This window comes from Nerophis lumbriciformis, linkage group LG16 (assembly GCF_033978685.3).
Source record: "Nerophis lumbriciformis linkage group LG16, RoL_Nlum_v2.1, whole genome shotgun sequence".
Lineage (NCBI taxonomy): Eukaryota > Metazoa > Chordata > Actinopteri > Syngnathiformes > Syngnathidae > Nerophis > Nerophis lumbriciformis.
This window is the reverse complement of record NC_084563.2, coordinates 23,182,008-23,209,204: the sequence shown is the minus strand read 5'-3', so window position 1 is coordinate 23,209,204 and position 27,197 is coordinate 23,182,008. Positions and strand designations below refer to the sequence as shown.

The 27,197-nt window shown below is 41.1% G+C and overlaps 1 protein-coding gene and 1 long non-coding RNA gene across 2 annotated transcripts in view; one reads left to right on the top strand and one right to left on the bottom strand.

Moving 5' to 3' along the window:
- Window positions 1-10,530, top strand: part of LOC133617079 (uncharacterized) — a 56,370-nt gene extending 45,840 nt beyond the window's left edge. Inside the window, exons 5-6 of the long non-coding RNA XR_009816944.2 lie at window positions 9,630-9,844; window positions 9,979-10,530. This is a non-coding gene — a long non-coding RNA (uncharacterized lncRNA). The remainder of the gene's footprint in view (window positions 1-9,629; window positions 9,845-9,978) is intronic.
- Window positions 1-26,941, bottom strand: part of LOC133617078 (integrin alpha-6-like) — a 73,978-nt gene extending 47,037 nt beyond the window's left edge. Inside the window, exons 1-11 of the mRNA XM_061976786.2 lie at window positions 26,784-26,941; window positions 20,370-20,491; window positions 20,214-20,293; window positions 19,857-20,127; window positions 9,975-10,094; window positions 9,680-9,893; window positions 5,640-5,836; window positions 5,425-5,513; window positions 5,231-5,358; window positions 2,419-2,502; window positions 2,276-2,340 (exon numbers count right to left, since the gene is read on the bottom strand). Coding sequence (XP_061832770.1) covers window positions 2,276-2,340; window positions 2,419-2,502; window positions 5,231-5,358; window positions 5,425-5,513; window positions 5,640-5,836; window positions 9,680-9,893; window positions 9,975-10,094; window positions 19,857-20,127; window positions 20,214-20,293; window positions 20,370-20,491; window positions 26,784-26,941 — 1,528 coding nt within the window. The remainder of the gene's footprint in view (window positions 1-2,275; window positions 2,341-2,418; window positions 2,503-5,230; window positions 5,359-5,424; window positions 5,514-5,639; window positions 5,837-9,679; window positions 9,894-9,974; window positions 10,095-19,856; window positions 20,128-20,213; window positions 20,294-20,369; window positions 20,492-26,783) is intronic.
- Window positions 26,942-27,197: the final 256 nt, after the last annotated feature.

Here is a 27,197-nt window from a genome sequence, read left to right as displayed (position 1 = left end):
ACTACAATTTTCCATGTCAACAGAGCAAGCATGCCTGATAAAAAGCGCTCAAAAGTAAGATTTCACTTCTTGAAATTAGATGGATCAATACTAATTTATATTGGATATGGCATATACATGCTGCTGATTAGCATTAGCAGTTTTACATGGTATTTGCAACTCCTGTGTCCTATAATTTTGGCGACAAAAAACTACAACCAAGACGCACGTTACAATCAACAGCCGGCGTGTAATAAGTACAATACATACAGTATAAACACTTTCTGGGCTCAACAAAAGACAAGACTGGCACATTCAGACTGCATTCTGACTAGGGCAACGTACCTGGGACAAACTATAAAGGATGCATATTGGAAAATGAACAACTGGACAACACAGTTATAGGGTTGTACAGTATACCAGTATTGGTGTAGTACCGCGATACGAATTATTCATATTCGGTACTACACCGCCTCTAAAAAGTACCGGTATCCCACCCCCCACACCCCGTAGTCCTCACATCGTGTCATTGTCGGTTTTACAAGCAGAGGAGCATGTTCGGCAGCGCACAATCACAGAGTACTTACAAGCAGACACAGTGTGTAGACAGAAAAGGGAGAACAGACGCATTTTGGCTTGTAGCTACTTCTAAATCAATAATCCTCGTCTCCATGGCGACAAATAAAGTAAGTTTCTTACAAGTATCATCCCTGCAGGATGAGGAATAGCTAAATATGCTTCACTACACACAGTAGCTCACCGGCGTCAAAATGTAAACAAACGTCATTGGTGGATCTACACCGAACTTCCACTGTAATGATACCAAGTACAGGAGCGTATCTAGCCGATACTACTATGATTACATTGATATTTTTTAGCATCACAAAATCTTTTTTCATTTTTTTTCATTTATATTATGTTTCTAAACTCAAATATAAATAAATAATACGTCCCTGGACACATGAATACTTTGAATATGACCAATGTATGATCCTGTAACTACTTGGTATCAAATTGATACCTAAATGTGTGGTATCATCCAAAACTAATGCACAGCATCCAAACAACAGAAGAATAAGTGGTTATTACATTTTAACAGAAGTGTAGATAGAACATGTTAAAAGAGAAAGTAAGCAGGTATTAACAGTAAATGAACAAGTAGATTAATAATTCATTTTCTACCACTTGTCCTTAATAATGTTGACAAAATAATAGAATGATAAATGACACAATATGTTACTGCATATGTCAGCAGACTAAATTAGGAGTCTTTGTTTACTTACTTTCTAATAAAAGACAAGTTGTCTTGTATGTTCACTATTTTATTTAAGGACTAAATTGCAATAAGAAACATATGCCAATAATGCCATTTTTTGTGGTCCCCTTTATTTAGAAAAGTGTCAAAGTATCGGAATATATTTTGGTACCAGTACCGGTACCAAAATATTGGTATCGGGACAACACTTGTCAATACGTGGACTATGGTGTGATTGTTTTCCCGAGATGCAAGAGAACTTGGACCGGACATGGCGTGAGGGTAAGGACATCTTTATTTTAACACTAACAAGGGCGGAAGTACAAACTTGGCTAATGAAAACAAATCTAGCACAAAGGCAAAAACTATGAACATGAAACTAAAGTCACTAACTGTGATCAACAGAAAAAAACAGGCTTAAATAACAGCGACATGATTAGTGACAGGTGTGCGAGTGCAAAAACACGAGACAGGTGCGTAACATGAGGACAGGTGAAAACTAATGGGTTGTCATGGAAACAAAACAAACAAGAGTGCACAAAGGGTCCAAAAACCAAATTGAACATAACCAAAACAAAACATGATCACACAGACATGACAACACTACAGTTATTATTATCAGCTCACTGTTAAATGTTTATTACAAGTTATTTTAAATTGTATTAATAAACTAATTAACATTTTTTTTACCACATGAGCACACACAAAAGTACTGAAAATTCAGTACCGATTACCAAGTACCAAGAATTTATTCCATATGAGTTCAAGTGTAAAAGGTACCTGCTAAAAGCTAACTTCACGATGCCTAAAATGAAAATAAACTGATGATTAATTACTTAATAGCTAAATGAGAGCATAAACAGAGATATAAACAGCAGAAAATTCCACAAAATCAGTTTTCAGAGGAGCAAGGGGAGTAATGATCTGAGTGACCCTGGCACACTTTAAAATTCCAGCCTTGAACAATGACCGTGTCAATTAAAAAGTTTGCAAACACACACCAATTCTAACAAATGGATAAGAATGATGGAGAAAACTTACTCAGTTTGGGGTTGGATGATGCCGGGTGTGACGTGTAGCTAAAGCAGGCCTGCACTTCAAAATGACTGAGGCAGAAAGACAGACAGGCGTGTTATTATATATTATTATTGTGTTCAAAAAGATATTCTTTGTGGACATCTTACCAGGTGCGTCTATCGCACTGTTCCAAGTCTATCTCATTTGGTGTTACTGTTAGAGCGCCGCTGACGCTGACCACTGGCCTTGCTCTGAAATACCCAACACTCTCGTATTAGTCACTTTACCATTGGGTACCGAGTTCGGTACTTTCAGAGGTATTGACTGAATCCAAGCACTCAATTTTCCATGCCAACACAGCAAGAATGCCTGATAGAAAACAGTACGGCCTCCGCTATTCTTATTATCTGTACTTGAAAAGATTCCCGGTTTTCCCAAATTTCCCAGATTTCCAGGAAATTCCTATTCAACTGAATAGGCATTTTCAAAGTTGTACCCGATTGGAACCCTTCAACCATCCACACTCTCTCCTCACCCTGGAAATTGAAGCCAAAAACATGTTTCTCATTTCCCCAAATTCTCGTTTTTTTTCTGGAATTTCCAGGAATTTCTTCCCATTCAAAATGAATGGGCAATATACAAAACCTCTTCATAAACCCACATTCCTCAAACGATTCGAACCGTTCCAACATCCACACACTCCACTCACCCTGGTCATTCAAGCATTTCAGTTCCACTCACGCGTATCGGCAGCTTACCCACTTATGGAATTCACACGCAATTGCATATTCTAGTTCTCTATGAATTTCAGTGGGACATTTCATCAAGGAAAATGTGGAATAATGGATAAAAGTAGGCATTTTTGGAATGTGAAAACTATTAAAATGAGTCATCAATTAACATTATGACGTTGAAATACTTTGAAATGGGGGGAGAAATGTAGAAGAACTAACAATTCTCCATTCATTTCCATCATTTTTTGTCATGGAATCATGTAAAAACAATTCGATTTTTTTTTTAAATCAAATGTTAAGCTTGTACAGTCGTGGTCAAAAGTTGACATACACTTGTAAAGAACATAATGTCATGGCTGTCTTGAGTTTCCAATAATTTCTACAACTCTTATTTTTTTGTGATAGAGTGATTGGAGCACAGACTTGTTGGTCACAAAAAAACATTCATGAAGTTTGGTTCTTTTATGAATTTATTATGGGTCTATTGAAAATCTGACATCACATGGACAAAGATAAGACCTTCTGGAGGAAAGTTCTGTGGTCAGATGAAACAAAAATGGAGCTGTTTGGCCACAATACCTAGCAATATGTTTGGAGGAGAAAAGGTGAGGCCTTTAATCCCAGAAACACCAGACCTACCATCAAGCATGGTGGTGGTAGTATTATGCTCTGGGCCTGTTTTGCTGCCAATGGAACTGGTGCTTTACAGAGAGTAAATAGGACAATGAAAAAGGAGGATTACCTCCAAATTTTTTAGGACAACCTAAAATCATCAGCCCGGAGGTTGGGTCTTGGGCATAGTTGGGTGTTCCAACAGGACAATGACCTCAAACACACATCAAAAGTGGTAAAGGAATGGCTAAATCAGGCTAGAATTAAGGTTTTAGAGTGGCCTTCCCAAAGTCCTGATGTGTGGACAATGCTGAAGAAACAAGTCCATGTCAGAAAACCAAAAAATTAGCTGAACTGCACCAATTTTGTCAAGAGGAGTGGTCAAAAATTCAACCAGAAGCTTGTGGATGGCTACCAAAAGCTCCTTATTGCAGTGAAACTTACCAAGGGACATGTAAGCAAATATTAACATTGCTGTATGTATACTTTTGACCCAGCAGATTTGCTCACATTTTCAATAGACCCATAATAAATTCATAAAAGAACCAACTTCTTGAATGTTTTTTGTGACCAACAAGTATGTGCTCCAATCACTCTATCACCAAAAAATAAGAGTTGTAGAAATTATTGGAAACTCAAGACAGCCATGACATTATGTTCTTTGCAACTTTTGACTAGGGATGTTCGATAACGGCTTTTTGCCGATATCCGATATTCCGATATTGTCCAACTCTTTAATTACCGATACCAATATCAACCGATACCGATATATACAGTCGTGGAATTAACACATTATTATGCCTAATTTGGACAACCAGGTATGGTGAAGATAAGGTCCTTTTTAAAAATATTAATACAATTAAATAAGATAAATAAATAAAAACATTTTCTTGAAAAAAAAAAAAAGTAAGACAATATAAAAACAGTTACATAGAAACTAGTAATGAATGAAAACGAGTCAAATTAACTGTTAAAGGTTAGTACTATTAGTGGACCAGCAGCACGCACAATCATGTGTGCTTACGGACTGTATCCCTTGCAGACTGTATTGATATATATTGATATATAATGTAGGAACCAGAATATTAATAACAGAAAGAAACAACCCTTTTGTGTGAATGAGTGAGGGAGGGAGGTTTTTTTTGGGTTGGTGCACTAATTGTAAGTGTATCTTGTGTTTTTTATGTTGATTTAATAAAAATAAAAAACAAAACGATACGGATAATAAAAAAAACGATACCGATAATTTCCGATATTACATTTTAAAGCATTTATCTGCCGATAATATACGCAGGCCGGTATTATTGGTCATCTCTAATTTTGACCACAACTGTATATGATGAATAACTTTGTATTGGTCGAGAAAAGAATTACTTCTGAGGCCAAAAGTAGCAGAATAATTACGCAAATGAAACCTGCCTTGTCCCTGCGTCCTCTGGATGACAGAGCAAGAGCTCCAAACCTTGAGCTTAAAACCTGGGCACCTGATATCTAGTGCCAACTCTTAACAACGTACTCTTGTTCAGTCTGTTACACGGAATCACATTTGTTGACAATTAAAATAGGACTTAAAACCACAGAAAATGCATTGGCTGAATGTATAATCCCGCTCCTTAAAAACAGCAAATGTTACCTGTAAACAAAGACTGCATCCGAGAGTGACCCAACTGCCAAATCGGGGTATTGATTATCATCGATATCCAGGTTACCGGAGAGAGAATATCCAAACAAAAGGACTTTTTTAGACACTGGGGAGAGCACCTGCAAGTAAAGAAGTCACTCACAAGTTATCATTGCAGTTGTGGTGATATTTTCCACCAAGCTCACCTGTGCGGCCTTTTTGTGGATGCCGCTCGGTGATCCACAGTAGATGTACACTCGGCCAGAACCGTCATAAGGTGCCCCCACAGCGATGTCTGTCGGAATACGGTTTATGTAATATTCAACAGAAAGTATCCGAAGTGAGTCATCACGCAAATGTGGATTTAGGATTGACGCTGTTCGAGAGGTTTTATCGTCATTATTTGTAGCGTGAAGGTCACCTCCGTATCCGTCTTGATTGACATCGCCAATGTTCTCCACCGCAAGTCCAAACATGGAATCTTTACGCCCGAGAAGTTGAATGGGGTTAATCTTCTCCCAGTTTTTCCCCTCATTGTTGATAAAGATGTAGACGGCGCCTCCAATCAAACCATCTTTTACAAAGAATTCCGGTGCTCCCACAGCGAGGTCGTCCCACCTGGTGGTAGGAAGTACATAAAAACAGGGATGTCCCGATCAACACTCTTGGTCTCCAATCCCTATCCGATTTCTTTTTGCCTCATATCCGATCCGATTTCCGATGCGATACTTTGACAGTTCATATAACTGAACATGTTTTTCAACCTTTTTTGAGCCAAGGCACATTTTTTTCATTTAAAAAATCCGGCGGCACACCACCAGCAACTCAGTTGACAGTAAAAAGTCGTTGTCGCAATTGTTGGATATGACTTTAAACCAGGGGTCCCCAAACTTTTTGACTCGGGGGCCGCATTGGGTTAAAACATTTTAGCTGGGGGCCGGGCGGTATATATATATATATATATATATATATATATATATATATATATATATATATATATATATATATATATAAATTATATATATACATATACCGCCCGGCCCCCAGCTAAATTTTTTTAACCCAATGCGGCCCCCCGAGTCAGAAAGTTTATATATATATATATATATATATATATATATATATATATATGTATGTGTGGGATATATATATATATATATATATATATATATATATATATATATATATATATATATATATATATATATATATATATACACACAGTGTATATATATATATACGTTAGGTCAGGAAATTACACAGAGGCTATTTCATCCCTACAAGCCTGTTTCGCAGGTTTTACTGCTCTTCAGGGGATTTTATAATAAAATATATAATAAAATCCCCTGAAGAGCAGGGAAATATGTATACAAATATATTCCGAGTGCAATGATGACACATTATCAATGGGAAAATGCATTTTTAAACAATGTGATTTGCCTGAGCGGCTAGGAGACACCGAGAGTAACAAGCGGTAGAAAATGGATTAGGAAGGACATATTTAAAATAATAATAATACTAAAATTAAATTAAAATATTTTAACTTGGGACTTCCCACGGGCCGGATTTTGGATGCTGGCGGGCCGGATGTGGCCCGCGGGCCGTAGTTTGGAGACCCCTGCTTCAAACCATAACCAAGCACGCATCAATATAGCTCTTGTCTCAAAGTAGGTGTACTGTCACCACCTGTCACATCACGCCGTGACTTATTTTGAGTTATTTACTGTTTTCCTGTGTGTAGTGTTTTAGTTCTTGTCTTGCGCTCCTATTTTGGTGGCCTTTTTCTCTTTTTTTGTATTTTCCTGTAGCAGTTTCATGTCTTCCTTTGAGCGATATTTCCCGCATCTACTTTGTTTTAGCAATCAAGAATATATGAGTTGTTTTTATCCTTCTTTGTGGGGACATTGTTGATTGTCATGTCATGTACGGATGTACTTTGTGGACGCCGTCTTTGCTCCACAGTAAGTCTTTGCTGTCGTCCAGCATTCTGTTTTTGTTGACTTTGGAGCCAGTTCAGTTTTAGTTTTGCTCTGCATAGCCTTCCCTAAGCTTCAATGCCTTTTCTTAGGGACACTCACCTTTTGTTTATTTTTGGTTTAAGCATTAGTTAGCTTTTTACTTGCACGCTGCCTCCCGCTGTTTCCAACATCAACAAAGCAATTAGCTACCGGCTGCCACCTACTGATATGGAAGAGTATTACACGGATACTCTGCTGAGCTCTAGACAGCATCGACACTCTACAACAACACATCATTTGCAGACTATAATTACTGGTTTGCAAAAAATATTTTTAACCCAAATAGGTGAAATTACATAATCTCCCACGGCACACCAGACTGTGTCTCACGGCACACTATTGTGCCGCGGCACAGTGGTTGAAAAACACTATTTTATAGCAACCACAATAACACTTTTTAAAGAAAAGCTCATGTTATTAAATGTATACTCTGCTGGTAGTGTTGCAAATCAGATGATGTGTAACATTTGTGATATTGAATGCTACATACAGTCTCTTTTAGCAAAATAATTTGGCTAATCCACAACAAGTAAATAAAACTACTGTTGGCTCCCATTTACAAAATCGTTGTAAATCGTAAATAAACCAGAATACAATGATTTGCAAATCCTTTTCAACCTATATTTAATTGAATAGACTGCAAAGACAATATACTTAACGTTCGAACTGAGAAACGTTGTTATTTTTTGCAAATATTTGCTCATTTGGAATTTGATGCCTGCAACATGTTTCAAAAAAGCTGGCACAAGTGGCAAAAAAGACTGAGGAAGTTGAGGAATGCTCATCAAACACTTATTTGGAACATCCCACGGGTGAACAGGCTAATTGGGAACAGGTGGGTGCCATGATTGGGTATAAAAGCAGCTTCCATGAAATGCTCAGTCATTCACAAACAAGGATGGGGCGAGGGTCACCACTTTGTCAACAAATGCGTGAGCAAATTGTCCAACAGTTTAAGAACAACATTTCTCAACGAGCTATTGCAAGGAATTTAGGGATTTCCCCATCTATGGTCTGTAATATCATCAAAAGGTTCAGAGAATCTGGAGAAATCACTGCACGTAAGCAGCTAAGCCCGTGACCTTCGATTCCTCAGGCTGTACTGGATCAACAAGCGACATCAGTGTGTAAAGGATATCACCACATGGAACACACCAGAAAACCACTGTCAGTAACTACAGTTGGTCGCTACATATGTAAGTGCAAGTTAAAACTCTACTATGCAAAACGAAAGCCATTTATCAACAACACCCATAAACGCCACCGGCTTCGCTGGGCCTGAGCTCATCTAAGTAAAGTGGAAAAGTGTTCTCTGGTCTGACGAGTCCACATTTCAAATTATTTTTGGAAACTGTGGACGTCGTGTCCTCCGGACCAAAGAGGAAAAGAACCATCCGGATTGTTATAGGCGCAAAGTTGAAAAGCCAGCATCTGTGATGGTATGGGGGTGTATTAGTGCCCAAGGCATGGGTAACTTACACATCTGTGAAGGCACCATTAATGCTGAAAGGTACATATAGGTTTTGGAGCAACATATGTTGCCATCCAAGCAACGTTATCGTGGACGCCCCTGCTTATTTCAGCAAGACAATGCCAAGCCACGTGTTACAACAGTGTGGCTTCATAGTAAAAGAGTGTGGGTACTAGATTGACCTGCCTGTAGTCCAGACCTGTCTCCCGTTGAAAATGTGTGGCGCATTATGAAGCCTAAAATACCAAAACAGGGACTGTTGAACAACTTAAGCTGTACATCAAGCAAGAATGGGAAAGAATTCCTCCTGAAAAGCTTCAAAAATTGGTCTCCTCAGTTCCCAAACGTTTACTGAGTGTTGTTAAAAGGAAAGGCCATGTAGCACAGTGGTAAAAATGCCCCTGTGACAACTTTTTTGCAATGTGTTGCTGCCATTAAATTCTAAGTTAATAATTATTCGGGGAAAAAATTAAGTTTCTTAGTTTGAACATTAAATATCTTGTCTTTGCAGTCTATTCAATTGAATAAAAGTTGAAAAGGATTTGCAAATGTTATTTACCATTTAGAGAACATGCTTCAACGGTTTTGGGTTTTGCCCTCAAATACCCTTTGTAAACAATAACAAAAACAACCAAAATATAATTTTGTAATAATAGGTTAAAAAAAAAAGAAAAATGTATCTAATCCTTTTAGTATCGTTTATATACTGATACTATAAAAGGTATCGATAGTATCGACATCAGGATCGATCACCTTTACTTTCATTGAAGTTTTAGCGGTTAGCTTCCTGTGTCGTTCTTGTGTGTGTCCTTTATTTCTATTCCTCCAGTGATAATGGTACTTGGAAGAAACTGTTAACAGTGATCCATAGTGCCAAAAAGTCGCCATTTAGTAATTTATACGTTTATGGTACTTTTCAAAGTACCATACGTATTATTTCAGATTTAAAACTCAGTTTGCTGACAAACCGACCCATCGCTGTTGAGATCCACCACAGCCACGTCGTATCCGAAGGAGGAGGCCAGCCCAGGACCGGAGAGGACCAACTCTACAGACAAACTTCTCGTGGCTGAACGGTCCGCTTTAAGAAAGGTCACCTGACCGCTGTAACCTCCTCTGGGCGCTCCTGATACGACGGTAAGCTCCCCCCTCCTGAGGAGGGCCATCCCAGAGTCAGTGGAGAATCCTAGAACGATTCATACCGTGTGAACGTTGACTGCGAAAAGGAATACAAGGTTTTTTTTTTGTTTTTTTTTACCCAACTCACCCAGGTAGCTATTTCTTCGGAGAGGAATGAGTCTGGAGTCAAAGCGGTCGATGTCCCCGGTTTCTCGGGTGTCCTCACTGGAGATGTCCAAGTTGTCCAACAGCTCCATCCGCACGAGTCCTTTTGAAAGAACCCACGGAAACTTAACCCTCAGGGAAATACATCCATCAATTGCATTGGAGCAGTGCCACAGAGTTAAGAGTGTATCACAATTGTATAAGCGTCAGTATTGTTTTCAAAATTTTTTGCTCAAATTTCTCAATTTGATCTAATTATGTCAGTTTTATTTTATTTTGAAAGATTTATATAAAATGAGTTTTCAGTGAGTATGCATTAGATTGGTAATAAAACAAATTTTGATGCTGTCATGATCCGTGGTCCGGGTCATGTTTTTGTTATGTTCTGTTAGTTTTGGACTGCACTAGTTCCTGTTTTTTGTGCACTCTCGTTTGTTTTGGTTGCCATGGTTGCGTATTAGTTTCACCTGCCTCTTGTGTTCGGGACGCTCACCTGGCTCTAATCATGAGACATTATTTAAGCCTGCCTTTGCGAGTCAGTCGGCCTGGCGTCATTGTTTGTGTCATGCAATGCCATAGTTTATGCTAAGTCTTTACATCATGCCTAGCCAAGTAAGTCGTGTTTGTTTCATGGCACAGTTTCGTGTTTGTACCACGCCATAGTTTATGCTGTTTGTTTCATGCCACATTTCGTGTTTGTTCCACGCCATAGTTTATGCTGTTTGTTTCATGCCACAGTTTTGTGTTTGTTCCACGCCATAGTTTGTGCTGTTTGTTTCATTCCACAGTTTCGTGTTTGTACCACGCCATAGTTTATGCTGTTTGTTTCATGCCACAGTTTCAAGTTTGTTCCACGCCATAGTTTATGCTGTTTGTTTACCTCATGCCCTGCCAATATTTCTTGAGAAGATTAAAATATGTTCCTACCTGCAAGTCCTATCCGGAGTGATTCGTTTGCATCCCGGGAAACAAACCTCGCAGCAAGCTGCAACCCCCCCCCCCCGTTGTGACGGATGCATTGTTTTGTATATTTTGCTGTGTTAGATTCCAAACCTAAAACCAGTTTGGTATCACGGGACACAAAAGTCCATATTGACGACTTTACCTCAGTACCCCAGCCCTTTAGCATTTACCGTATAATAACCTATTTTATGCAAAAGTTTTCAAACAAAAGTGACATAATTAGGTCAAATGGACATTTAAAGGATTAAAATTTTTTTAAAATAATAAAAACAAGACATGTTTGCTATTTTTAAAAAGGACTGAAGTTGATTAAGAGATCTTAAGTAAAAAATTCAAATTCAACTTAATGGCAAAGACTACTTCCTGACTAGGCAACACACCGTAGTCTATATACTACTGCCATCTAATGTCTTGGAATTGCAACTCTATGCAAATCTACTTTATAACACTTGCAAATGAGACTCAGAAGTGTAAAAAAATCAAGACAGCTTACTGTCAAATGTTAAATAAAAGATGAGATTTTGTTATTAATCAAATTACATGAACAAACACTAAAGTATCACAAATTAGAGATTTTACATGGCAATTGACACACCTCCAAATTTGGTAATGAAAACTACAACGAGGCTGCATGTTACAATAAAACAGCTGTGTAACAAGTACAATACTTACTTTATAAACACTTTATAGGGCCCAACAAAAGGCAAGACTGGTTATTTCAACTTAATGGCAAAGACTACTTCCTGGCTAGGCAACACACCGTAGTCTATATACTATCAAGTATCAAACAAATTTTAAAAATGATAAAAACAAGACATGTTTGCTATTTTTAATTAGGACTGAAGTTAATTAAGAGATCTTAAGTTTAAAAAAACGTAGAAAAATATAAAAACATTTTTATTTTTTTTATACACTCAGGCCATTTTTGTTCTGCTTAGAAATTAAACATTAAAATTGAACATAAAAAAAACCCTTAAATTATTATTTTTCTATTTGGAGCAACAACAATAGAGGAACAATTTCCATTTTGTCCTGCTCAGAAAATATTAAAATTGAACATGAAAAAAAAAAAAAAAAAAAAATTATTCTATTCGGAGCAACAAAAAAAGAAGGAAAAAGGTTGAGATTTTAAAATAAGGACCTTCAATCGTCCAAAACGATACGGCATTTCTCACAAAGTGAGGACACCACTCAGAATATCTTCTCAAGGGACAACACAAAATACATTTTGATATACTTTAGAGTAGTCAGTGTACAGCCACTATTGTCTAAATAGCTGTAGTAAGATACTTGTCACATACGGTGGTGTGTCATGGTTTGAAGCTGCATGAGTGCTGAGGAAGCTGCGGTTCACTTGTGTTCGACAACAATGGCTGTGTGTTGACCATACAAGCAGTACACTGACTACTCTAAGAAGATTTTTATAGTATTGTCACTTCGAACAATATGAAACAAGAGTGGTGTTAAGAATTCTCCATGTTTATCTATGTTTTCAGATACTTTATTTTGAAGCATTTCTTGACAGTGTCACTTCCGCTTCCTTCCTGTAGGGGTCACTTCCGCTTCCCTTTTGACGTGTGTTAATGTGTGCTGACTTGTTTCTCTGCTACGTTTAATCGGTGCTCTAGTCTTTGACGATGTGAGTATGTTGATTATTATATAAGACTAATTTAGTTTATTAATAGACATCACTGTGTTTGTGTAACATTTAGTGGTGTTTTATGAGTATTATTGGTGCTGTGTTGTCAAAATGCTACGAGCTAACATCTCCCTGTTAAGGATAGCATTGTTGCTGCTAATGTGGCTAGCTCACATGCCATTGTAGAAATGCAATATATTATGTCTCTAGTATTTTACTTTGAGCATACATTTATACTGTTGTTTAGTTAAATGACATAAATGTTGATGGGTGTTTGCTTCTGATTTACAGATACTAACTAACTAAAGAAATGAACCTAAACCAATATGCACCATTAAAGTTGGAAGAGTCCAAATGATGACTGTGTGTTCTCTGACCGGAACCCCAACGTGGTCAATATCCGAAAAAACCCAGTCGCAGAGTTTAATACTCAACAAAGGTCCTTCGAGCCGGATATAATTGGCTACAATGGAAATGTCATCAGAGGATGAATCTGCTTCCCCATTCCATCCTGATGTACGAGACCGATCGGTGAGGGAACGCCGTACCCCAAAACATCTTGAAGACTACATCCTTGCCTATAATGTGCACCGACCTGCCCTTTCCTCCCCCCCTGCCGAGATGGAGGAGCAGAGAGGAGCAGCGGCCGCAGTGAACAGTAGCCAAGCAGATGCATTGCTTCAAATAGATGACAGAGTAACCTCACATCGTGCCACGTCAGTCGACATGCTGAATGTTTCTTCACTCAGGAAACTAATGGAATCAGTATCAGTAAAGGAAAAGGAGGAGACGGATGAAATTACTCGACTTACTGCTAAACTCCGCCAATATGAGAGCAGACAACAGCGACGGCAACAGCTGATGGAACACATATCTTCCTTCCTCATGGAAGAAGAAATGGATGGAAATGACCTTCATACGGACAAGGAGCCTTCACCAGCACAACCTCTTTCAGTGAGCGACAGTTGTGCTGCAATTTCCATTCCACATACTCCCTCACCTGAACCAGTAACAAAGCAGCTGCACTTTGTAAAGCCTCCACTTGGGGGATGTATAACAGCAAGCACGCATTCAGTGTCAGGGAATGAAACTAATAAAGTGGACATCATTCCCGCAGCTGCACGTGAGAGAGCTGCTTCCCCACTTACATTAACACAAGCATTCTCACCACAATGCCCAAGCTCCCCCTCCTCTGTTGCTTCATATAGAATGGTGTTGCCTGCTGTACATCAGGAACAACTCCCCAGCCAAGACACATTATTACTACAACTCAAGGGCCCCCCTCAGCACTGTGGCAAATCTGGAGAATACATCCAACCAGCCGATCATCAACGCACTACAGTAACCTGTACACCTACAGTTGCTTCTTACAACCCCCCGAATGTGCTCAGTCATCCCTTTCCACCTGCAATACCGGACGCTCAATCAGGTGCAAACGTAACTCATTACTACCTCCCTGGGCTCACAGCAGTACCAACACCTCAGTACCCATTATACACTTCACCACTAGAGGGTAGCATGCCCACAGTCTATCAGCCACAGATGCTGTCAAGTCACAATGTTCCCCCATTACCCACTAACTTGTCACAACGCTCAACATATGGTGTGTCACAACGCTCAACTTACGGGGTGCCACAACCTAAAATTCCAGATTTTACTGCAGATAGTGAAAGAGAGTTTGCTAACCTCAAGCTTGCTCTTTGTAACCTACTCGAACCCCATCCAGACTTAAGTGAGAATTATAAATATCATGTGCTACTTGAACATCTCAAGCTTCCAGAAGCCCAAATGATAGGTCAGTCGTGCCGCCACCATCCATACCCATATACAGCCACAATGCAAGCTTTGCAGTTCCAGTATGGTCAGCCACATCAGCTTGCTCAAAGCGAAATAGCTGCCATTCTGACCTCCCCAGATGTCAAGCCGACTGATGCTCGCACCTTTCAGAGCTTTGCTCTGCGTGTCCATCTCCTAGTAAGCATGCTGCTCTCCTTAGAGGGACCACAAGGCATGGAACTGAACTGCTGCTCACATGTCGATCGCCTACTTAGCAAGCTGCCAAAGTACCACAGAGATGGGTTCATCGAGCATCTACAGTTACAAGGCAAATTAAATGGCACAAGTCTGAACCCCTACAACCTGCAGGACCTAAATGGATGGCTTCAAGGTAAAGCACAACAGCAGCGCCTTTCCAGCAGATTGGTGCAACGCTATCAACAGGAGAAACCATCGGGGAGCGCAACAGAAAAAGTTCCCTTCAGGGTCAAAGGTCAAGCTACAGCTGTATATCATGGAGCAGCGCCAACACGACAGGGTGCCTCCACTAAGCACGCTCTTGCTGACACCAACAAAGCTAACAAAATGCATTGTCTCTTCTGCAATAGCAAGGAACATTATATTAGTCGCTGTCAACAGATCAGAAAACATTCTGCGGCGCACCTGGATAAATGGATAGTAGAAGAAGGACGATGCTGGAGATGTGCACGTGCTCATGCACCCGACGCATGTACTCTCAAGAGGCCCTGCAGCGACTGCAATGGTATTCACCTCCAAGTTCTCCACAATGTAGCTCAAAGGTATACTGAAGACACCCAGATGACTCCCACAGAGAGTCGTGTCTATTTGACTCCCAGCATCACCTCAAGTAGAGTGCTCCTGAAAGTTGTTCCTGTACTGCTGCATCATAATTCAAAATCAATGGAGACATTTGCTGTCTTAGATGATGGGGCTCAACGAACTATGATTTTACCTGACGCAGCACAACATCTACACTTGCATGGCCAACATGAAATTCTTGCCCTGCGCACCGTGCGCACAGACCTTACCCACCTCAAGGGTTTAACAGTTGACTTCGAGATTTCCCCTATAAAGAACCCAGGGAAACGGTACCAAGTGCAAGGTGCGTTCACTGCACAAGGTTTGGATCTGATAGAGCAGACCTACCCAGTTCAGAGACTTCAGAGGAAGTACACACATCTACGTGGGATTTCGTTGCAACCATTTTCCAATGCACGCCCCCTAGTGCTAATTGGGTCAGACAATGTGCACCTGATCACTGCCACAAAGCCAGTCCGTCAGGGAAATAATGGAGGACCCATAGCCATCCACACAGCACTTGGATGGACTTTACAGGGAGCGGAGGAAAGAACACAAGGACAGAGCTCAACACAAATGTGTCTCTTTACCTCACTTGCCACTCCCAATGACATCTTGTTTCGTAATGTGGAAAGGTTATGGCAACTTGATGTTTTGCCTTTCAGGAACGAAAAGATGGTTGTTCGCTCTCGTGAAGATCAAGAAGCAATCACCCTATTGGAGACAAGAACTCAGCGAGTCGACATAGAGGGTGTCCAGCGCTATGCAACACCCCTCCTAAGAAGGAAAGATATGCCTAAACTCAACAATTCCATATCCACCGTTATGGCTCACTTGAGAAGCACAGAGAAAAGGCTCAAGAAGAATCCAGAGAAAGTCACTTCCCTTTCTGCTGAGATCGCTAAGCTCATTCAAGCAGGGTATGTCAAGAAGCTCTCGCATGAAGAGACGGAACAGTCCACTGAAGCGTGGTATCTTCCCTATCATCTTGTGTTCCACAATGAGAAGGCAAGACTTGTCTTCAACTGCTCGTTTCGACATCAGGGAGTGTCTGTGAACGACCAACTCCTCCCTGGGCCGACACTGGGACCATCCTTGCTAGGTGTTCTTCTTCGGTTCAAACAGCACCAGGTAGCTGTGAGTGGAGATATCCGAGCAATGTTTCATCAGATCCGTCTTCTCCCTGAAGATAGACCACTCCTTCGCTTTATCTGGAGAGATTTGCGCAGCGAAGACCCACCAGACGTTTATGAATGGCAAGTGCTTCCATTCGGAACGACATGCAGCCCGTGCTGTGCAATATTTGCTCTGCAGCAACATGCTCGGAATCACCAACACAACCATCCAGGACTTCTTAAATCAGTGGAGCAAAGTTTCTATGTGGATAATTGCCTAAAGAGTTTCACCGACATATCTGAGACTGCACAGCAGGTCACTCAGTTGCGCAAACTGATGGCAGAAGGAGGATTTGACCTCCGACAATGGGCAAGTAACCAACCAGAGGTGTTAGCCCAAGTCCCTCCTGAAGGAAGATCGACTACCACAGAGCAGTGGCTAAGCCAGAACAGAGTTGAGCCACAAGAGCCTGCTTTAGGCCTGAGATGGAACTGTGCTACTGACACCCTTGGCTATCAACGTAGAAACATCGAACATACCATATTGACCATGAGGACTGCATATCAGGTGCTAGCCAGCCAGTATGACCCCCTGGGGTTTATAGTACCGTATACGACCCGCGCCAAGGTTCTCATTCAGCAGCTATGGTCCAAGCAGAGAAGCTGGGATGACTCTGACTTACCACGAGCCCTGCAGGAGGCCTGGAAGCGGTGGGAGAGTGAGCTCCAACATCTAGATAAATTATCTATACCACGCTGCTACACACCAATCCCAACCACTGGTTCCCAGTATGATCTGCACATCTTTTGTGATGCCTCTGAACGAGCATATGGAGCAGTTGCTTATGTCAGACTACAGACTAAAGATGTCATTCTCACCTCGTTCATTATGGCAAGATCAAGGGTAGCTCCAAAAAGGCAACAATCCATGCCTCGCTTGGAGCTCTGTGCAGCATTAGCTGGAGCTCAGCTTGCCAAGGTTTTGAAGACAGAGATGACCCTCCCTCTTCAAAAGACAACCCTGTGGTCGGATTCCACTACTGTTCTGGAGTGGCTCCAGTCAGACTCCTGTCGCTTCAAGGTCTTTGTTGGAACGCGTGTCTCAGAGATACAGGAGCTGACTGATCGACAATCCTGGCGGTATGTGGACACCCACAACAATCCTGCTGATGACATCACCAGGGGGAAACCCCTTTTGGAACTTGCGGAGGACGGGCGCTGGAGGCAAGGACCCCCATTTCTCAGGTAAAGTGCGGAATACTGGCCAAAAAGACCGGAGAAAGATTCAACCCTGACTTCATCCGAACAAAAGAGCATCACCTTCTGTGGTCTTGCAGTAGTGCAAAGCGACAATAATATTCCGGATGCTTCTCTATTCAATACCTGGAAAGAATTAGTAAAAGTCACTCAGCAGGCGGGACAGGAAGGACCAAGAGGTTCGACACACAGTCAGACAATCAGCTCCCAAGAAGCTGAGTTTCTGTTGCTGAGAAGATGTCAAGTTCAAACCTTTCCCGCAGACATCATGTCTCTTAAAACACAGAACGCAGTGTCAGCTAAGAGTCGTCTGGCGTGCCTCTCCCCTGAGTGGGACTCAACTACAGGGTTAATCCGAGTTGGGGGTAGGCTGCGACGACTCCAGAACCCGGACCTAGAAGAGATCCATCCTATTGTGCTGGACCCAAAACATCAGATAACTAAACTCCTCATCAAGGACATGGACGAACGTCTTCTGCACCCAGGTACAGAGCGAGTGTATGCAGAACTTCGAAGACATTACTGGATTTTGCGAGGACGACAAGCAGTCAGGCACCATCAGCATAATTGCCCATCTTGTCAACGCTGGCGAGCTCAACCGACAGTCCCAAGGATGGCAGATCTGCCACCACAACGCCTCAGACTTCTCTGTCCACCCTTCCATTCAACAGGTGTGGATTGTTTTGGACCTTATCTGGTCAAAGTGGGTAGAAGATCAGAGAAACGGTGGGGTGTCATTTTTAAGTGTCTTACAACTCGAGCAGTTCACATCGAACTCCTCAACTCCATGGATGCCGATGCATTCCTTCTCGCTCTACGTCGGTTCATTGCCAGGAGGGGAAGACCAAGAGAGGTACTGTCAGATTGTGGGACCAACTTCCGAGGAGCCGAAAGAGAACTCAGGACAGTGTTTGCAGAGATGGAACCTCAACTAAGAGAGCAACTGACAGAATATCAGATTGACTTCAAATTTAACCCTCCAAATGCACCTCATTTTGGTGGGGCATGGGAACGGGAAATTAGATCCATCAAGGCCAGTCTCCAAGTCGCAGTAGGAGGGCAGTCAGTCACAGAAGATGTCTTGCACACAACTCTAGTGGAAGTGGAGGGGATACTGAACTCAAAACCACTAGGGTACGTATCATCTGATGTTTCTGATCTGGACCCAATCACCCCAAACATCCTTCTCATGGGGCGGCGGGATTCTGCACTGCCGCAGGTAGTTTACGTCCCAGCTGTCATGGGGCGGCGGAGATGGCGCCATTGTCAAACACTTGTGGATCAGTTTTGGATCCACTTCATCCGCAGTTATCTACCCACTTTGCAGACCAGGTCAAAATGGCAGAGGTCGTCCGAAAACATAACCATCAACACTGTAGTTCTGATGGTGGACCCTTCACTTCCAAGAGCACAGTGGCCCATCGGCAGAGTGGTTAAGACCATTCCGAGTCAAGATGGACAAGTCAGGGCTGCTGAGGTTATGGTCAAGAGTAAAGTCTACATCAGACCGGTAGCTCGCTTGATCCCACTTCCAAGTTTAGAGGATGACAGTAAGGACACTTGAAGAATTCCTGTAGTTACACATTTGTTGTACAAATGTGGGGGCGGCTGTTAAGAATTCTCCATGTTTATCTATGTTTTCAGATACTTTATTTTGAAGCATTTCTTGACAGTGTCACTTCCGCTTCCTTCCTGTAGGGGTCACTTCCGCTTCCCTTTTGACGTGTGTTAATGTGTGCTGACTTGTTTCTCTGCTACGTTTAATCGGTGCTCTAGTCTTTGACGATGTGAGTATGTTGATTATTATATAAGACTAATTTAGTTTATTAATAGACATCACTGTGTTTGTGTAACATTTAGTGGTGTTTTATGAGTATTATTGGTGCTGTGTTGTCAAAATGCTACGAGCTAACATCTCCCTGTTAAGGATAGCATTGTTGCTGCTAATGTGGCTAGCTCACATGCCATTGTAGAAATGCAATATATTATGTCTCTAGTATTTTACTTTGAGCATACATTTATACTGTTGTTTAGTTAAATGACATAAATGTTGATGGGTGTTTGCTTCTGATTTACAGATACTAACTAACTAAAGAAATGAACCTAAACCAATATGCACCATTAAAGTTGGAAGAGTCCAAATGATGACTGTGTGTTCTCTGACCGGAACCCCAACGTGGTCAATATCCGAAAAAACCCAGTCGCAGAGTTTAATACTCAACAAGTGGTGTTTTGGAGAAATGGTTACTAATAGTCATGTTTTTTTTGAAAGAATACTGAAGCTGTTTCATCCAACCTTTCCACAGATAAGCGCCCGGCGCTCCGAAGACCAGAGATCTGTTGTCCTTTGCAAAAGATGCACCGTGTCCCTGCTGGCAGTACGCAAACCATTCGTGGTTTTTCTGGCGTCTGGTCAGGTGCTCGGAATCGCAAACCACCCTCCTCCACGTCCTCTCCTCGTCCCCCACCTGCAGACCGTCAGCCAAGATGTAGCACTGGCCCGTCAGCAGGTGAGGGACGTAAAGGCCCGGATTCGGCGCCCACTGCTGGTACCGATGAGCACAAGCCTGTAATAAAAACACGAGGATGTTGCGTATGAAAGGTGGACAAAAAGAGGATGAGGGAGGTTAAGTCTGGGAAGGTTTTTCCTTACCATGACATTTTTACCAGGTCCTTGGCTCGTCACTCTCACGCCCATCCACTGGCCATTTATACCACTGCTCTCCTGGAACGCTGCAATAAAACCACTTGGTAATGTTCGGCGTTATGACTCTCCATCAATTACGATAGATATGAAAGTCAAACAAACCTTCTTGGTGAAAGTCAATAGCCTGACATCTCTGGGAAGATGCACTCAGATCACATTGATAGACGACGCCTGTGACGTTGCTCAGGTGCGGATGCTTTGATTGTGGAGCTCCTACCAGCAGTCTGAGGGCAAACACAAATCTGTAGGCTCTGATCTACTCGGATCCAAATAACATGTGCTAATTAGCGTGTGCAAACAATACAATCACATGGATTATTGGTGGGGGTGATGCGTGGGACCTACTAAGACTGTGTGTGCAATTGATATGTGCAAAAGTGGTTTTAGACTGCCCTATTTAAATGAGGATGTTGTGTGTGCTACAACTGTCACCATGGAGACACTAATTTCCCTCCACATTGTTTCTCTCCAACCTGTGCTGTTGGTTCAATGTTGTTGAATAGGCAGCACAAATGTATATGCACCACCCTTTCTGCAATATAATCCAGGCAACAAAAAATATTTTGAGCACGCTGAAGGTGAGCTCTGGAAGACGCCGCTGGAATGATTCAGATGCAAGAAAATGCATATTACAAGATGTTGTTTCATATAGAATATATGCTGTATACTATACTATGATACGGTATATTCCAGGGGTGTCCAAAAGTTTTGATTGGGGGGCCGCGTTGGGCTTAAAATATTTGGGCGGGGGCGGAATGCCGACTGCATGCAAAGTAACGATATATACATATATATATGTATATATTGTGTATATATATATATATATATATATATATATATACATACATGTATATATATATATATATATATATATATATATATATATATATATATATATATATATATATATATAAGTAAATGTTTATGTATGTATATATATACATATACACAGTATATATGTATAAATGTATGTATCGTTACTTTGCATGCCGATATATATATATATATATATATATATACATACCGTATTTTTCGGAGTATAAGTCGCATCGGAGTATAAGTCGCACCTGCCAAAAATGCATTAAAAAAAGGAAAAAAACATATACAAGTCGCACTGGAGTATTAGTCACATTTTTTGGGGAAATTTATTTGATAAAACCCAACACCAAGAATGGACATTTGAAAGGCAATTTCAAATAAATAAAGAATAGTGAACAACAGGCTGAATAAGTGTACGTTATATGAGGCATAAATAACCAACTGAGAACGTGCCTGGTATGTTAACGTAACATATTATGGTAAGAGTCATTCAAATAACTATAACATATAGAACATGCTATACGTTTACCAAACAATCTGTCACTCCTAATCGCTAAATCCCATGAAATCTTATACGTCTAGTCTCTTACGTGAATGAGCTAAATAATATTATTTGATATTTTACGGTAATGTGTTCATAATTTTACACAAGTCGCTCCTGAGTATAAGTCGCACCCCCGGCCAAACTATGAAAAAAACTGCGACTTATAGTCCGAAAAATACGGTATATATATATATATATATATATATATATATATGTCTTAATAAGGTTATCCAAAAAATAGTGCTCGATACCGTAGTAGAGCGCAATATATGTATGTGTGGGAAAAAAAATCACAAGACTATTTCATCTCTACAGGCCTGTTTCATGAGGGGGGGTTCCCTCAATCATCAGGAAAATCTCCTGATGATTGAGGGAACCCCCCCTCATGAAACAGGCCTGTAGAGATGAAATAGTCTTGTGATTTTTTCCCCACACATACATATATATATATATATATATATATATATATATATATATATATATATATATATACATATATATATATATATATATATATATATATATAGTATATACTCAGTATATATGTATATACTGTATGTATGTATCGTTACTTTGCATGCAGTCGCATTCGGCCCTTGGCCAAATATTTTAAGCCCAACGCAACTCCCCAATCCCAAATTTTGGACACCCTTGGAATATACCCTATCATAGTATAGTATACAGCATGTATCCTATATGAAACAACATCTTGTAATATGCATTTTCACACACACACACACACACACACACACACACACACACACACACACACACACACACACACATATATATATATATATATATATATATATATATATATATATATACAAATATATATATATATATATATATATATAGACACAGGAGGCACCACCTGTGTCTGCCTCAATTCTCGTCTGCCGTGTTATTTTTTTTTATCAGGAAACACGGAATTTCTGCGAATTTGACCATGAAAATTATCAAAATATACAGGAATCACAACAAAATCACATAGAAGGCATAGACCCAAAGAGAAATATTAAAAAATGTTTTATTACTTCGGCGCATCATAGGCGCCGATCTACATTTCTGCCAGTGGGTGCTCGTTGTGTGTGTATTAGTGTTGCCCCGATACCAACGTTTTGGTACCGATACCGGTACCAAAAGTATTTTGGTACTTTTCTAAATAAAGTGGACCACAAAAAATGTCGTCATTGGCTTTATTTTAACAAAAAATCTTAGGGTACATTAAACATATGTTTCTTATTGCAATTTAGTCCTTAAATAAAATAGTGAACATACTAGACAACTTGTCTTTTAGTAGTAAGTAAGCAAACAAAGGCTCCTAATTTAGTCTGCTGACATATGCAGTAACATATTGTGTCATTTATCGACCTATTATTTTGTCAATATTATTAAGGACAAGCGGTAGAAAATAGATTATTAATCTAATTGTTTATTTACTGTTAATATCTGCTTATTTTGTCTTTTAACATGTTCTATCTACACTTCTGTTCAAATGTAATAATGACTTATTCTTCTGTTGTTTGATACTTTACAATAGTTTTGGATGATACCACAAATTTGGGTATCAATCTGATACCATGTCATTACAGGATCATATTCAAAGTCCTCATGTGTCCAGGGACATATTTCCTGAGTATATAAACATAATATAAATATTAAAAAAAAACCGAAAGAAGATTTTTTTTATGTTAAAAAATATCGATGTAATCATAGTAGTATCGACTAGATGCGCTATTGTACGTGGTATCATTACAGTGGATGTTAGGTGTTGTTTATATTGTAGCGCCCCGGAAGAGTTGGTGCTGCAGGGAATTCTGGGAATTTGTTCTGTTGTGTTCATGTTGTGTTGCGGTGTAAATATTCTCCCAAAATGTGTTTGTTGTTGTTGTTTAGTATGGTTGCACTATATGGCACAGGTTTATGACAGTGTTGACGTTGTTTACAATGCCACCCTTAGTGTGACATGTATGGCTGTTGACTAAGTATGCCCTTCACTCGCTCCTGTGCAATGTGATTGTGTCATTAGTTCATTATTGGGTATAATGATATCTTGGTTAGGATTTTTTAATTGTTGACTATATGATTTGTGACTTTTTTATTATGTAAAACGGATTAAACTTGCCACAAAATTAACAACAACAAGATTGATTTATCAAAAAATATATCAATAATTGAAAGTTACCACCATCCCCTGTGGATGCTTCGGCCCCGAAGCACCCACGGGGTCGGCGCCTATGTACGGTATTGCCAGTCAAAGTACCTCCATGGAAATGCTCCCCTCTACCTCAAAGAACTACTCACCCCCAAATCCTCCACACGACACCTCCGCTCCGGACAGGCTAACCTTCTCCAACCTCCGAGGACAAAGCTACGAATGGGAGACCGGGCTTTCTGCTCTGCCGCTCCGAGTCTGTGGAATGCTCTCCCTGACCACCTGAGGGCACCACAGACTGTGGATGCTTTTAAAAAAGGCTTAAAAAACCTTCTTTTTAAAAAAGCCTTTTTTATTTTTTTATTTTTTTTTTTAGATATATGCATACTAGTTCTAGCTATTTGGCTGTTCTAGTTTTTATTTTTATTAATTTTTTATTATCTTTTTATTTATTTGTTATTTTTTTAATACACTGTAGAACTTTGAGGTTGTTTACTCAATGTAAAATGCTTTTTACAAATAAAATCTATTATTATTATTATTAAAATCAAAGTGGCATCAGATTTGAGCGATGACGTCAGATGTGTAAGTGGGACAGCATTGACAGTCAGAGTTGCTAAGACTTAAAGGTTCATTAAAGATTCCTTATAGAAACTGCTTAGGCTCATTTTTCACCCCACTTGTGGACGAGTGGGGTTTATTTAGAAAATTAATGAAAAAATAAATACATATGCAAATGGCCTCAAGTCAAAAACATGTTTTAGGATAAATACCTGGAATATAAATATATAATAACTTTTCATTTAAAAAAAGTTGAAGGATACAATTTTTTCCTCTAAGGGTTAAAAGGGTTGAAAACAGTCTGGTCAGTTTTTTAAAAACTCAGACTTGGAGCAGTACACAGCAACGGTCCTGGGGTACATCAAACACTGCATAGACACTGTCACAGTGGACAAGCGCATCCGGGTCTACCCCAACAGGAAGCCCTGGATGACAAAAAAAGTACAGGGCTTACTCAGAGAGAGACAGTGCCTTCAAAGCGCGAGACGGTGCCTTCAAAGCGCAGGACCAGGCACTCTGCAGTGCTGCCAGAGCCAATCTGAAGAGAGGTAACAGAGAGGCAAAAGCCGAGCACAGGAGGAAAATGGAAGATCACCTTCAGAGCAACAACACCAAGGAGGTATGGAGAGGAATACAACACATGACCAACTTCAGACCCAGTAACCCTTCGGCTGACGGCGACGCCTCTCGAGCGGGGGAGTTAAACAGCTTCTTAGCCCGATTCGAGAGAAAGACACCTGCGGCCGTCACAACACACCCACAGCAGCCGTACACTTATACTGGAGGAGCATGAGGTGAGGCGCACGCTGAGGGCGGTGAACCAGAGGAAGGCTACGAGGACAGGTACTGAGGGACTGTGCAGACCAGATGGCTGGGGTATTTACTAAGATCTTCACCCAGCCCCTCTCTCAGGCCGTCATCCCATCGGTGCCGAAGAAGAACTCCATCAGCTGCCTGAATGACTACCGTCCAGTTGCATTTACACCTATAGCCATGAAGTGCTTCGAGAAGCTGGTACGGACCCATATCACCTCAGTCCTCCCTCCGTAGCTCGACCCACACCAGTTTGCCTACAGAGCCAACAGGTCCACAGAGGACACCATCGCCACAGCCCTACACTCCTCTCTGGGTCACCTGGAGACTACGAGCGGCTGCTTTTTGTGGATTATAGTTCGCCATTTAACACCAGAATACCTGACAGACTGGTGTCCAAACTGTCAGACCTGGGTCTATCGAACTCCATCTGCATGTGGATTAAGGACTTCTTATCCAACCTCCCCCAGAGGGTGCAGTTGGGCCGCCACATGTCATCGAGCCTATACCTCAGCACCGGCTCTCCACAAGGCTGCGTGCTGATCCCCCTACTCTACTCCCTCTACACATACGACTGCACACCTGCCCACTCCAGCAACTCCGTCATCAGATTTGCGGATGACACCACCGTAGTGGGGCTCATCTCGGGGGGAGACGAGGCTGCATATCGGGACGAGGTGGAGAAACTGTCGGAGTGGTGCACAGTAAACAACCTGGCCCTGAACACCTCCAAGACCAAGGAGATGGTCATAGACTTCAGGAGGAAAAAAACGGACATCCTGCCCCTGGAGAGGGTCTCCGACTTCCGCTTCCTGGGAGTCCACCTGGACGACGACCTAACCTGGAGCACCAACACCACGGCTACCATCAAGAAGGCACACCAGAGACTGCACTTCCTGAGAATACTCACCTCTCACAGGAACTGCTGATGTCCTTCTACCGGTGCTCTATTGAGAGCATCCTGGCCTACTGCATCTGCGTGTGGTTCAGCAGCTGCACGGCCGCAGAGAGAACGGCGCTCCAGAGGGTCGTAAAGACCGCCCAGAAGAGCATCGGATGCCCCCTCCCCACCCTGGCTGCCCTGTACAGCTCCCGCTGTCTCAGGAAAGCACAGAGCATCCTGAAAGACCCATCCCACCTAGAACTGCTACCTTCGGGCAGACGCTATAGGGTGCTAAAAGCGGGCACAAATAGACTAAAAAACTGTTTTTACCCAAGAGCCATAGTAGCATTAAACAGGCCTGAGTGAGCGCAATGTGTCCGTCATGTCCTCATGTGCAATAATGTTATATGTGCATATTATCTTTTTTTACTATATATATTACTAAAATATTGTGTGTGCACCTTCGGGGATCTGCTCCAATTTCGTTGTTCTTTGAACCTGTTCACTGTAATAATGACAATAAAACTCTATTCTATTCTATTCTAAATACATAGTGACGATTGCTCTGGTTCTTCCTACTCCCTTTTGTACATTTTGTAATGAGAAACTGTAACTTATGCCATACAATACCATAACTAATATCATAACTGAAATGTTTTGATAGAAGTTGTAAGATCCATTACAACTTCTGGGTTGTAATGGATCTTATTCATCGTCACATATCTCACAATCACTTACAAGTTCTTTTTGGTAGGGTTCAGCTGCTGATGGAAGGCAATGGAAAACCCAAAGAGGCTGCCCTGGTCTCCGGTCCTCTCCAGGACATAGTGGGTGTCCAGGTTGAAAGCAGCGACGTTTAAACTCCACAGACACGCCGCGTACAAAAAGACTTCCATGATTCAAAGGAGCTGCCTCACCATGCGGACACACTGTATGGAAGCAAAGCTGGCGGAGTGTAAACCTTCATAATAAAACGGTTGGCCCCTTTGGCACACACACAGACAAGGAGTGGCCGCCAATGCCGTACTTTATGAGTTGATAAGCAGAGTTAATATTAAACAGATTTTGTTGTTGTGAAGGAGGCCGGACGTGAGACACACCTTCGGTGGAAGTGTCACTATGGGTTGGAATTAGAGATGTTTGATGTCATTC